This window comes from Pyrus communis, chromosome 10 (genome assembly GCF_963583255.1).
Source record: "Pyrus communis chromosome 10, drPyrComm1.1, whole genome shotgun sequence".
Taxonomy (NCBI): Eukaryota; Viridiplantae; Streptophyta; class Magnoliopsida; order Rosales; family Rosaceae; genus Pyrus; species Pyrus communis.
Window position 1 is genome coordinate 10503375 of NC_084812.1, and position 14232 is coordinate 10517606.

General features: G+C 35.3%; 1 protein-coding gene and 1 non-coding gene across 2 annotated transcripts; one reads left to right on the forward strand and one right to left on the reverse strand.

Annotated features, from left to right (window-relative positions):
- Positions 1 to 3892: 3892 nt before the first annotated feature.
- Positions 3893 to 5861, reverse strand: LOC137748553 (uncharacterized). Its single transcript, XM_068488722.1, has 3 exons — positions 5320 to 5861; positions 4876 to 4969; positions 3893 to 4760 (listed from the first exon to the last, which is right to left on the reverse strand). The coding sequence occupies exons 1-3, from the start codon at positions 5713 to 5715 to the stop codon at positions 4462 to 4464; spliced, it is 789 nt and encodes a 262-aa protein (XP_068344823.1). The 5' UTR covers positions 5716 to 5861; the 3' UTR covers positions 3893 to 4461.
- A 3946-nt stretch (positions 5862 to 9807) lies between these two features.
- On the forward strand, positions 9808 to 10006 carry LOC137749077 (U2 spliceosomal RNA). Its single transcript, XR_011070154.1, has one exon. It is a non-coding gene; the product is annotated as a U2 spliceosomal RNA (small nuclear RNA).
- The last annotated feature ends 4226 nt before the right edge of the window (positions 10007 to 14232 follow it).

Genomic DNA, 14232 nt, shown 5'->3' on the forward strand with positions numbered 1-14232 from the left:
TTGATTTTATGTCACTGTCAAGTAACAAAAAGTAATCCTGACCGTTCGTTTCTAGCTCACTGGATAGTCTAAACTGTAAAATAAAATCTGAGAAATTAGATTTGGGTCACGGGATTTGTAAGAAACGTGGCGTGTCAACAGTGGACGGAGGTTGCCATAAGGAACTTTTGAGATGGGACATTTTTGTACAGTTGTATTGTATGTACCTCCTCCCTTTCATATCTGTCATATCTGCAGACGTCATTAGTCACCTAGTCCCTACACCCTACACCCTACTCACTACAGCTACTAGTTGGACATATTGGTTACCCTGGTCTTGCCACCTCCACCTAACTTTAATTGCTCGTGGGTCCCCCTAAATGACGGCCATTCTGAGAAATAATGTTTTTGTCGATCTTACTATCTTCTAATAATATGAGAAACAACAACGCATGGATGAATTCTGATCGTTAATGTAATTGCAGACTTCACATGCATCAGTAGTTATGAATCATGAATGTAAATGTATTGCGGGCGTTGAATGCATTAGTGATTAGAATTAAATTGCTCGTAGCATAATTCACGTTCACTTGTATGCGGGAAAATGGATTAATAGAGGTGGGATGGTTCAACGTGTATGGCCAATTACGACAGTTGATGTTATAGGAGCTTTGTATGCATCAATAGTTAGAAATTAGTATCATTTGCACAATTTTTTTTTTCTCTTTTCTTGATGAGAAAGACTGATATGAAACGTGTGTTATTGTCAATGTAACATTTTTTTTTCCGATCAACCAATCACATGTGTAAGTTTCTCAATACATATTATTGATCAGTCCACTAGAGTTTAGGATTCGATCTCTCATACACTGTTGTCGCCACCCGCTACAACTGACATCTCCAATGCAATGTCGCCATCACCACCCACCGCAATTGACTCACATCGTACCCTTTTTTTTTTTTTTTTTGGTAAAGTGCTACTTTTATTACTGACCAAAAGCAAACAAAAATACAACTAAAGGCCCAAAGCTAACACATGGACAAGCAAACAATGGGCCAAGACAAAACAAAGTACAATAGGGCCAACCAACTGTTGCGGCCCAAACACATAGACGGATTTACAAACTCTAGAAGCATCCACTGCAACCGTTGTCGCCACAGCAACCTTGATTCGTCCAATTCCTCATCCACAGCAGAGTATCTCCTCTTCAAACGCATCATCCTACCCCGATCTGCTTCACGAGCACAACCACAAAGAATGGATAACCATCAATAGCACAACGAAAGCCAGCTATCAGGATGAAGTCCGTGGAAGCCCACGAACAACGCTACCGGTAAAGGCAGATAATCAAGAGAAGGTGGTGGTGGTGGTGTTGGAAACACCCGAGGCGATGAAAACACCAGAGCTCTACACACGATCTCCACAATATTCATGGCTGGAAATCGAAATAATGATGAACTAAAAAGAGGGACACCAACTGGGCAAGAGGGATAAACCAGATCTAGGTTAAAAGAAGGGGGAAAGTGTAGTAGAAACAAAGAGCAGAGGAGAGAAATAGAGAAAGGAGGAAACGGCGACCAACCCCAGTCGCGGCTAAGGTTGGCGTTACGAGGTTTTCTTGATTTTTGAAGATTCACACTAGAAGGTGAGAAAGACTCTCAGTAGGAGAGAAAAACTCTCACTCAAAGAGATTGTGTTCGGTTGACAAGAGTGGCGGTTAGGCCAAATTTGGCTACTCTTCCACTTCCGGTATTCATTTGGCATTTAAGCCAAAATAGTTTATAAGATTGGCATAACTTCTATCATTGGTTTCTAAGATTTGAAATCGATAGATGAAGTCCATGAGTTTGTCCACCATCAATCATTTTTGTTATTTCATGAAAAATCTATGTTAAGCAGAACCAAAAAGACAAAAGTACCCTCAAGTTAATAAACAATGAGCTAAAATGATTTGACAAAATTTAAGGTATTTTTATCATTTTGGTCTTATTTAAAGGAGATTTTTCACGGAATGACAAAAATGATGGATGATGGACAAACTCCAAGACCACTTCTATTGATTTCAAATTTTAAGAACCAAAATTAAGAGTTATATAATTTCATGTACCATTTTAGCTAACAAAATTTATTTATTTACCTCTTAGGCTCTTGTATTTCACCTCATCAAATTCGGTGGTACGGTACAAAGGATCAGGATCCTCTCTTGATCTAAGGATCAGGATCCTCTTGACGAAGGAATGTGGACTGTTGGATGAAAATCCAACGATTATAATTATTATAACTTTAAAAGGATCTCCCTGTTTGTAGCCGTTGGATTTTCAATCAATGACCCACATTTCTTGATCAATCCTCATCCTTAGATCAAGAGAGGATCCTGATCCTGGTACAAAATATATAGATTCAGATACTAATTATTATTTTTTTTTTGTCAAGTAGTGTTTCAGAAACTTTAGGAAAAGGAAATCCAAGGATTTGTGTGTCCTTAGTTGGGACACGAAGTCGTGATATTGTCCATGGAACCAGTGTCCCTAGCCTAGTACGCCACTCCCCCTACCTTTTCCAATTCCGTGCCTTTCCAACTAGATACTTCATATCCTGGCCGCACATACAAAATGCAAAATTCTGCATCAAGCCGACAACGGATTCACTTTCAATCTTTCAAGCGTAAAACATCATTTCATTTGTACTAAAAATAAAACCGTCCTTTCATTTATAGAATGACAGTATCATTTATGGAATGACAATCACACGCATATAAACTCTTCAATTACATTAACGATAGTGTTATTCACATGTTCATTTTTATCTGTCATAAACTTTGATTAACTTTTGGTAATTGATTTTCTTCAATTCATTATATTCGACGGTTGAAAATTAAGAGGAGTGTGTAACAGTGTAAGAAGTAAAAATACATATATGGATAGCAATACCTTGACATTTTTTTTTTTTTAAAGAAACGATAGTAGATTAGGATCAAAGTTGTTACAATGGGCGAGTACAAAGAACCAACAAAGGCGATAAGGTATCCTTAACAAGTAAATCTATGATTACACTTGGTGGGGAAACTAACAATTCACAACAATGGCTAAGAGAAAGACCGAGACGGGTAAGGCGGTGAGCTACACCGTTGGTTACATCAACTCCAAATAATAAGAAAAATAACTAAAATGATCAATTTACAAATCTTAGAGCATCGTCAACAATTACTTTAAATTTTGTCAGTTTCGCTAGTCAATAGTGTCTAAAAACTATTTTAGCTATCCAATTTAACTTAGTATTTCCAACAACACTCTTTATTTTAACAAATAGTGTTTAAATTCTCTATCTAATTATTAATTTTTTATGTTAAACAAACTAGAGAGATCAAATTTTGTATGTTTTATAATGTCTTTCAATGTTTTAAACTCTAATTGTCTCACTCTTTAGAGTATTCCCTTAGCACTCCTCATAAAAGTAAGGTTCTTGGAGATGATCTTAATTTTTTTCAATAATTTTTTTTCAAAATATAACTAGATTGAGAGGCCAATACGTGCGAATATCGTGGAGAATTCCTTCCACGGATACATCAAAGATGGCCCCTCCTCCACCTCCTTCTCTTCGTCTTTACAATCTAGCTTTTGCATTGCTCGCTTTCAGTATTTGATCGATATCTTGTTTGTATTTGATGTTGGATTAGAAATCTTGTCTGCCCCCTCCTTCTCCTCTTTACAATCTAGCTTTTGCATCGCTTGCCTTCAGTATTTGATCGATATCTTGTATTGATGTTGGATTAGATATCTTGTCTGCATTTGATTTTGACTAATCCAAGAATTGATAATTAGAGAATGATCGTTGCATTCCATTACGAACAAAAAAAAAGAAAAAAGATGACTTTCTATACAAAAATGCAACCAATTCAATCATGAACACCAAACATCACCTGAGAAAGTAGCTTCCTTTACACTTCCTTATTTTATGCTGAGGAATTGACAAGGAACAACACTAGAAATATAGGAACACGATCGGGTCCCCTCAATCATTTTTCAATAACAGAACTAGAATCACATACGTATAATCTCATAAATCACATTAACACAAATATAATTATTACAAAATTATCACACTCTGTACACAACGAAAGCAATTCAATCCCAGACACCAAACGCGGTCTCAGAAAATATTCTTATTCACGCTTTTCTTATACTGGATTTAGGGTTTGGTTATGAAGGGAGAGGGGAGGAATGGTAGAGAAACATGAGGGGCCCCACTCTCATCTTTAAGCTGGACCCTACTGTTTCCGGGCCACTTGGAAGATAGATTAGGACCTCCCTCTCCAGCTTGTCCCTTGCTACTTGCTAGGTCAAGTGGCTCCCGGAAACTGGCTTCATAACTCTTTCTTCTTAAAGTAGGCTGAGGAAATAAAAAGAATTATAACATAATCATGATTAAGTAATTATGATCACAAGATTATGTAGACCCCTTTAATAATTGACATTAATTGGCTAACAGAATTTGGGGGGATTAGATGGACGGAGGTCGATTTCTTGGGTCCAAGCACTCCGGTCTTGGACGTGCAACTGCCAGTAGGTTTGAGCCACCGCATCGGGATCCATTATCACGTCAACCCCTATCGGCGTTGTACCTAACGTCGTCGTCCTCTGTGAAGCACTTGATGATGATTGGCCCCCTCGAGGTGGGCCAATCACACCATCAATGATTACATGCGCTATGTGTATCCCATGCGGTTGAAACTCCATCGACAAACATTGTGATAAAGCTCTCAATGCAAATTTTCCGCAACCTAATCATAATGTCACATGGGTGTTACCATCACGCGAAAAACTCTTTTCACCTTAAGACGGTGCAGTAATAGTTACACCTAGAAAATCGATGTTAAAACTAGAACTTGTACTTACAGAGTTCAGAACGGCCAGCAATGCCCTTGAGTGAACCTGAACACCCCGTAAACAAAATTGTCCCCCTTCCTCTTTCCACCATTCCCGGAAGCACCTTAAATTAATAGCATATTTAACATTAATATAAATTTGAAGCACATCAAACACGCATTAAGACGCTTATATCGTTTCTTAAAGATAGATTTGAACCACTAATTAATTAAACTTGTTCTTACCTCGAACTATTACCATGTTTAACATACTATTAATTTTATGTACTATAAACACAGTAAGTAGCATATATCCGTAGTCCGTACAATATATATTATCAAAGTGTTAATCTGAACTTAACTTGTTCTTAACTATATTCAGGTGCATAAGAATCTAGCTATCTATTTTTCAAACTGTCAAATTATATTGTCCGACTGTGAATCTGAACCATTGATTAGAGTTGCTCGGTCTTACCTGTTGAGCGCAGTGAAAGGCTCCGACGGAAGAAACGGTGAGGGACTTCTCAAACGAGTCGAGGCGGATGTCGGTGAAGTTGGTGGGGTGCCAATTGGGCGGCTGCTGGTACGCATTGTAGACCAGCACCTCCACAAAACCCAAAGACAAAACCCCTTCAAATGCCTCCCTCACGCTTCTAGACTCGGAGCAGTCTATCCTAATGGCAAAAACCTGGGCCTTCTCTTCCCTCGCGATCTCGTCTGCGAATTTCGAGAGCCTCCCGAGATCGCGGGCGAGAATAGCGACGGTATAGCCTTCGTGGACGAACTTGCGGGCTATGGAGCGGCCCAGCTTCGGCCCGACGCCTACGATGGCGGCTATACGCTGAGGAGCTGAGCTTGCCATGCTCTTCATTTTTCACGGTGTAGGTGGTGAAATATGAGGAGGGGTTGTGGGTTGGCTGGGCTACGATCTGCTAGGTCATGAGTCGGTCCTTGCCTCCTTTGTGAGAGGCATAGCATTTTTCTCCTTCGGCCTTGTAGCTGTAGGCGTCTGCCTTGCTTCTGGGTTTTGGATCCGTTTTTTATAACCCAGCCTTCCCTGCCTAAGCATTAGAAAACGTAAATGAAGAGTGCTTCAAAACTTTAAGTTTTAATCAAATAACAAAAAAGTATTGTAAGTGAATAATATCATAAATGACTTTTTAGAATAAAAATGTCATTTTCGTTAAAAGTAAACACTATCGGGAGTGTTTCATTAAAACTCCCGAACATGTTAAGATTATAGGCAGTGTTATCCATAAATTTATTTTTACTTCTCAGACTTCTTAATTTTTGTTTGTCGAATCGAATAAATTGAAAAATATCAACAGACAAAAATAACGAGAGTATATAAAAAGTAAAAATAAACTTATGAATAAGTTATATGTACAAAATTAATATAAAGCTTTTTAGTCAAAATGATCATTGATATTTGCATAACACATCACTTTAGTTTCTAAGATTGAAAATCAATAGAAATGGTCATTGAAATTGTCCACCATTCATTATTTTGATCATTCCGTTAAAAATTCCATTAAGTGTCCCGGAGCTCTTGGTCGAAAGTTTGAGCAATTTTCAAATCTTCGTAACTCAATCGTTTCTTAACCAAATTCGACCCATAATATATCAAAATGAAAATAGGAAAGTGTAGAACAAAATTATACTTAGAAGCCCAATGGTTGCCAGAGATGGCTGGAAAATAGCCTGAAAGGTGACTAGACTACGGAAAAATTGGAAAACTCTCTGGAAACTGGGTAAACTTTAAACGTTCACAACGTCTTCAATACTCAACGAAATTGAGTGATTCAAAAATGAAAATCATACTTCTCGACGAGATGAAGAGAATGGTACCTTTCTTGATGGCTAACTCTCCGTGGTTTTGCTGGAAAACGGTTCGAAAAAGGGTTGTCTTGGTCTCTAGTTAGCCACTTTCGAGCTATTTTCCAGCCAAACTACGTCGAATTAGCCGTCGATAAAGGTACCATTCTCTTCATCTCATTGAGAAGTTTAATTTTTGTTTTTGAATCACTCGATTTTGTTGAGTATTGAAGAAGTTATGAACGTTTAAAGTTTACCCAGTTTTCGACGAGTTTTCTAGTTTTCCCGAGGACTAATCACATTTCAGGCTACTTTTTGGCCATCTCCGGCTACTTTCCGGCCATCTCCGGCAATCATTGGGCTGGGCTTTCAAATAGGTATAATCTTATTCTACACTTTCCTATCTTCATTTTGATATATTATGGGTCAAATTTGGTTAAGAAATTACGAAGCTTTAAAAATTGCCCAAACTTCCAATCAAAAGCTCTGAGACACTTAACGGAGTTTTTAACGGAATGACCAAAATAATGGATGGTGGACAATCTCAGAGATCATTTCTATTGATTTTCAATCTCAATGATCAAAGTAATGTGTTATGCAAATCTCAGAAATCATTTTATCTATAAAGCCTTAATATAAAAATAAAAAAAATTATATAAACAGTGACTTGTACCAAAAATAAGGATAATAAAATATTTTAAAAGTCATTGTTGACATTCTGAAAAACTCAATCACGCTAATTAATGCTCTAAACAAAAGTATCAATTATATTGCGAATTTATTTATCCATATCATTTTTTCTTTTTGTAAATCTTATTCTATTTGTCTTTTAATCTTCCTATACTTAAGTCAATTCAAACAGTGTCTAAATTGACTTAAAGAAGCTGATAAGAGGGTTAATATTAATCACACATTTATAACCATACTAACGCATTGTTAAGGGTACATTTTTTTTTACATGATATTGCGTAGAAATCGAAATGCCATAATACCGGTAAATCGTGGAGATTGGAAGATCATAACAACCTCCAAATGTATATTTAGCTCTTTGCTTGAATCAAAGATCATAAATGAAAGGGTTATTTTTAGTTATGTTTTCTGAAACTTGATTTAAGCTCACTTTGTTCCTTAAAACTCAAAAGTCATCGCTTTAGTTCCTTGAACTCGATTTTTTATCTTATTTTACCCATCGAAACACAAATATTGCCATTTCATTCCTTAGTACTTGCTTTTGATCTCACGATCCCACTTTAGTCGAAACTTGCCATTTTACTTCTTAAAACTTAAAATTCACTTTACATTATCTTTTTTTTTATTTTTTAGAATAAGTTCATCCAATCAAAATTTATAATTGGTAATATGTCAAATTTCCCTTGAAATAAACAGAAGCCTAAATGAAAGGGGTGAACATGAAAAAGAGAGTGAAATAAACTTAAAATTCACTTTACAGTACCAAGCTTTTACAATGAATATAAAAATTTTATATGACCTGTGCTTATTTTGTGGAGAGATTTTTAGTTGTCTGAAACACAAAGTGAAACATTACGTGTTATTATATACTTGGAGGAATACTTAAAAAAAATTTCTCTAATTGTATAATAATATATAGTGTTCCGTCCTATGTTTTGGACACATTGAGAAAACTTTGTGGTGTAGGCATCATTAATTGGGATGGCAAAGGGTTTTAGAGTTGGATCTAGATTGTCTGCCCTCCTCATCTCATACTCTTCCCATCACCTCCTATTTTTGTGATTACGGTTAAGTCACGTCAACATTTTATATTGATATTTTTTTATAGAAATAATAAGGTAAAAAACAATGAAAAAATAAAATATTAACGTGATTTAATCATAATCACAAAAATAAGAACGAATGGAAAATGTATGAGATGGGAATGACAGAGAATCCATGCCGTTTAGAGTTGGGCATGTTTACCACATTTATGACTGAGCTAGTTCTAGCTGTACAAAGCTTGCTTCCATTACTCATCCTGTGTCAGCACACCAGTGACTTTGGTACATCTGTGATCTGTGCCTTCTACTTCTAGGTATTCAAGTGAGACACAAACGATTTACGACTAGAGTAAAAAAATGATAATAAAAACAGAAAATGATCCTAATAAGGTATTTTGCAGTGGTTTAAATGAGCGTAATGTTTATTTAAAAAAATCAAGCCCCGTAAATTTGCTTTGTACACATTATTGTCAAAGTGATGTGGATTTGATAAGGGTGAGCATTAAATGCAGGATTCGTCAAATTTTTCTTTTTTATATGTTTTATAATTAGTTATTTATCTTCTCTCCTTTGTCATATATTGTATAGGAATCACATATATGATTTTAATATATTGAATTAAAAAATAAAAATCACTCTCTCAATACTCAGATTTTTCAATCCATTGTAGGAATTTGATTCCTAAATTATTAGAATCATAGAATTTTCCAACCTACTGTGGAAAACCTAAAAGTTCAAGCAAAACATTAAACTCAATGATTAAACCATGTCGAGTTTAAGACATAGATCCATGAACAAAAAGAGTCGAGCTTACAATCATTTCAATTGGACCACTTAGTACTATGGTCTAATGATATTCTTCTTCACTTATAAATGAGAGGTTTTAGGTTTGATTCTCGTCAAAAATAAATTTGAACCACATTATTTTTAGCCCATTGTGATGCTAAGCCCACCTACTCCTTCTTAACGTAAATAATACCGTTTATTAAAAAAAAAAAAAATCACCTCAATTGGTTGAAGACAAAATTAAGTTGGACGGTTACTAAATTGAGCGTATATTGAATGAAGAAATTGATGTCTATCTAACCCTCGACACTTTAGTGCTCAACTCATAAATTTTGTGAGCAATTTCAAATTATGGTACTTTTACATTTAAGACCAATTTTGCTGGCCCAATCTTGACTTGTTCGGTCAAGATAAGTTGAGCTAAAGCTAAATTCACTCTTTAAAAAAAGGTAAACATTGCGATGTTTACTTACATTTTTGGGACGGAAATGATATGAGATAATGTGGAACTCATATCTAATTGTTTATGCATGAGAGAATCATATATGGACCTCCTTGGTAGGGATATCTTTTTTAATTTTGGTAAATGAACACAAACGAAAGATATATTAAAAATGATAAGGATACACATACCTTTTTCAGCTTTTTGGCTAAGATCAAGTGCAGTATTTGTTCTTATCAGTTTAATATCTGATATGTGGACTAATGATTCACGTAATATTAAATTAATTTTTTAATTTAGGGGAAGAGCGCATTACAATAGCTTGCTATTGGAGTTCTCGTGTGTCGTCCAGAAGTTGCACTACAGAAGCATGTAGTCCAATGTCTTAGCGGATAGGGTGTTGAGTTTCCACATATGAGTTCCAGGTTTGAAACTCTCCTCCTCTAAATTATTGTAATAATTTCGAACCATCTCTTTCCTCTAAAAATAATAAAATTTAAAAATAAAAAGATAAGGATACACATACCTTGAATTCTCATTCATAATAAGTAAATTTGTCATCATGTTAATTTTGATAAATTTGATTTGGACCGAGTTTGAGCATTTAGTACGTGCGGTTTATTTGCACCATCACAAATCCATCTTAATCTTAACTAAAAACGGTCTTAAGATTAATCTCACCCAATTTATCATTTGTGCATATCGATCACTTGTATTTTATATCTACTCTACCAATTGATATACATGTTCTAAAGATAGATAGTAGATTAAACTAAAGTAGACAATTGTGAGAGAAATTTTTTTAGTGAAGGTAAAAATGATAAATTAGTAAGTTATGTTTATGTAGATGTAATTAGCTAGGATTTTAACTATGGTGATTGGAAGAAGAAAGACATGCGTATAGCGTGTTCATCATCATCAAGTGTTACGATCCATTAATGTATTACACATGACAATGAATTATTTAATTGGAATATTACAATGCATGTAAATTGTTCTCGATTAAAAGAGGCACAACCTCAATTGAAGTCAAGTAGCAGCTTTCCTACACTCGAAGTGTTGACAGTTGAATATGTGTGGACAGTTTGTCCCATACCGGTGAGGAACAAGGCTGGTTAAGAATTTATATGGTGTTGAGCTAGTCAATTGACTTTATAGTAGAACCTCAATTTTATCATGGTATCAGAGTAGGTTGTCCTTTATATGAAAGCTAGAGGGCCACATCTGCTCACGTGTCATCCACTTGTTGTCCACGTGCCTACTTCGAAATCAGCCACACGTGCGGGGGAGTTTTGAGGGAGTTGAATATGTGTGGATAGTTTGTCTCACATCGGTGAGAGACAAGGCTAGCTAGCTAAGGGCTTATATGGTTTTTGGCTACTCTTCATATAACCAATTGATTTTATGGTGGAACTCCAATTTCATAAAAAAAAGAGCCCTAATCTGGCACCCTATCAATTGAGACTTCCCATGCATACCTGTATACAACCTTGGCATACCCAAAGGGTACCCTAGCTACTAGTCCCGGCTCTTCACGCAAGGAGGGGAAAAAACAAAGAAAACTTGATTTCAAGATAAGGACTCCAGCTACTCTTTATCTTTGATGTCAAGAGAAAAAGAGTATTTATCATTAATAATCTAAATTTAACACCCAAATTTATAAATATCATTTTTTATAAAAAATTTCAAATATATCAAAAAACACACATAAATAAACTTAAATACCCTTAAAATTCAAAATCATTTACATAGAAGTGCTTCACGAGAATTCTTAAGACCTCTGAGGAGAACTCTGTTATGACCCAATGGTGCTCTCAAAGCAAGCTAATCAAATGTCAAGCACTCTCCTACTGCCACAGTCTCAGTGAACCTCAGTGTTGTAACTTTCAATTGCAGAACTTCATAAACCCTAATGTCATTGACGACAGTCCCCACAACCACAAAAATCTTGTTGTCCTTTCCCTGCGTATACTTAATCAATCTCGAGAGAGAAAGGGTGCCGTACGAGAAAAACTCAGAGAAAAATGTGTATATATGAATGTACCATCTTAAATTTCAATCATGAATTGGGGGGACCGTACGAGGGAAAGACCCTACTAATTATTAGAATCTGTTCGTATATATCTTTGGTGCTGGATTGAGAGGCCACTTGCACCAAATTCATTTAAACCATAAGAAAAGGTATTTAAACTTTGGTACAGCCGAAGCACACTACTCTAGCTAACTTAACTGAGCTCGTATGTGCGGTTTAGATTTCTTTCTAGCTGAATATTGAGCTTTAGATAAAGCTTATCGGATCATCTTCAACCTTTATACCAATTATATATATATATATATATATATATCTATGTATCAATATCTGTCTGGTTATGTTATAATGGCTTGTGTTTTATGGGTACAAGTTAATAAATTGCCTAGAACGCAGGCAAATTTTTGTTTCCCTAAAAAAAAAAAAGGTAAACTTAAAAGAGAAATATTTTATTAAATAGTATTAGCATTCCATGGGTGAATTCTTTGGCAGAAGATATATATATGTTCCTCTAAACCGTAACCCTGCCTCTGCGTTGGTACCCATTTGCACTGAGCTTCCCAATATTGCTTCAGCTGCTTCCTGTTGAAGCAAATGCTTTAAGCAAATTAGCATCAAGATATATATGCAGGCAAACTGTCACTTTCATAATCCATAGGGTAAATTTACGAACAAAATAATATCAGTGCACGTATTGTCATTTTCTTCACATTCTATCAAGTATCAATATTCTCATTAGAGTATATATAGATGAAGACAAAACAGAGTTTTAATAAATTTATAGCTCTAATTCGAGGTGTATATATTGTATGGCTCCTGTCAGATAATACTTTGGTTTGTGGATAAATTTGGATTGGAGGAAAGGGAAGCAAGCTGGTCTACCATCTTAAATGAGCTCACATGTTTAGTGGCAGTGGCAGATATGGCGGTGGCGGAGCTGGTGGATATTTGAGTTGCCACTAGTCTTGTTGGGTGGCAGTGATGGTGGAGATATATGTAATGACTTAATGAGGGAGTAATTCAAAGTCAAATACTGCTACCATATATCACTTTCAGGACTTTTTGGCATTTAGAATTGGATTGGATTTCTCAAAATTCACTGTTATTAATTTATAGTTTTAGTTGGAGGAAGAAGTTAACGTACAACTTGAAAGTGGAAGATTTATTACTTGTTAAGCGAACTTATTCATTTCAATCCCCTTCAAATGTTAGGATTAGAAGGGCACATTTTGTGTCATGTCTAATTAATCACATAAGAATGAAAAACCGTTTGTTTTTACTTTCAGTATAACTTGAATGCAATGCGTTATTTATTTCAAAGAAAACTAGGTAACTATTATTTTGTATTCCAAAACTAGGTAATTGGTTTGAACCACCATAGTTTCAGCGTCTTCAATCAAACTCCTTCTGCCATACTCTAGCTCCTCTTATTCGCTCCGTCAACCTATTACTTACGACTTAATCATCACTTTAATATCATGAGTTGAAACAAGCTTATAAAAGCCATATGTATACTAGTTTTGACACTGTAACGTGAATACATATGCACTTGTTTACAACGGTTTATAAGAGTTCAAATAATACTAAACTTTTTGCACGCACTAATTAGCAGCAACTAGATAAATTCCAGTACTTGAGTTCTTATTGGGTCGTAGCAAAATAAAACCAAATAACCAGTATAACTTTTGCAATGTACCAAGAGAAAAAGACCAAAAAAATAGAACTTTGCATATGCGAGGAGTATTTTTGCAAATTTTGAATAACTATTGGGTCTCACGATCCGTCACGACCCCATCAAATCTTGAAGAACTATTGTGTCTCATCTCATTTAATGGATATGCAATGCAGTTTTTAACAAATGATATTATTTATACTAAAAGAAAGGAATGTACTTAACTTCACAATGAGCTAGTAATAATGTAGTTCAAATTCGTCTTTGGTGAAAATCGAACCAAGACATCTCAAAGAGAAATACCATAAAACTGTAATACTAAGTGACGCAATATAACTTTTAATTTCTCCTATTTTATTCCTCTCTTCTTCTTTATGCCTTTTTTCTTTTCGTCAACTGATCCAAATTAAGGAACCCTTCCATATATATATGGTGACATATACGGCTAGGAATCAAATGGCACTATTTGCACAATTTACTATGGTCTACAATTATGTTTTCGCTTGATATTGTGTTTTTTTCTCGTTAGTGGGTAGAGAGATTCAAATTAGAAATTGCTTTCAACATTAAAAAGAGATGTATTTCTAAATTAACACCTTGTTACCATTTAATAGCACCCTCCTCGACATGTTAAACGTAAAATAAGAACTTTCGTGTTTTGTTTTAAATTAGACCAACTATCTGGTGCATACCATGAAACAAACACGACATGGAATTAGAATAATATTAAGAATTATGAGAAGATTTCTTGAGTCGTAAGTCACAACTGTGAGTATGTGACCTTTTAGAATGATTATGCGAATTTTGATAGACTTTGCCGATTGATTATTCTATATATGAGCAGTGTGACTACTCTGGGATGATAACATATCAAAAAGTTTGATGGTGCTTGGGTGACGATTCAAAGTGGG

Excerpts from the sequence above, each read along its gene's own strand:
- LOC137748553 (XM_068488722.1), bottom strand. The coding sequence starts at position 5,715 with ATGAAGAGCATGGCAAGCTCAGCTCCTCAGCGTATAGCCGCCATCGTA. Across the intron at positions 4,970-5,319 it reads CCTTTCACTGCGCTCAACAG|GTGCTTCCGGGAATGGTGGA; the intron begins GTAAGACCGAGC and ends TATTAATTTAAG. Across the intron at positions 4,761-4,875 it reads TGCTGGCCGTTCTGAACTCT|GTTGCGGAAAATTTGCATTG; the intron begins GTAAGTACAAGT and ends CATTATGATTAG.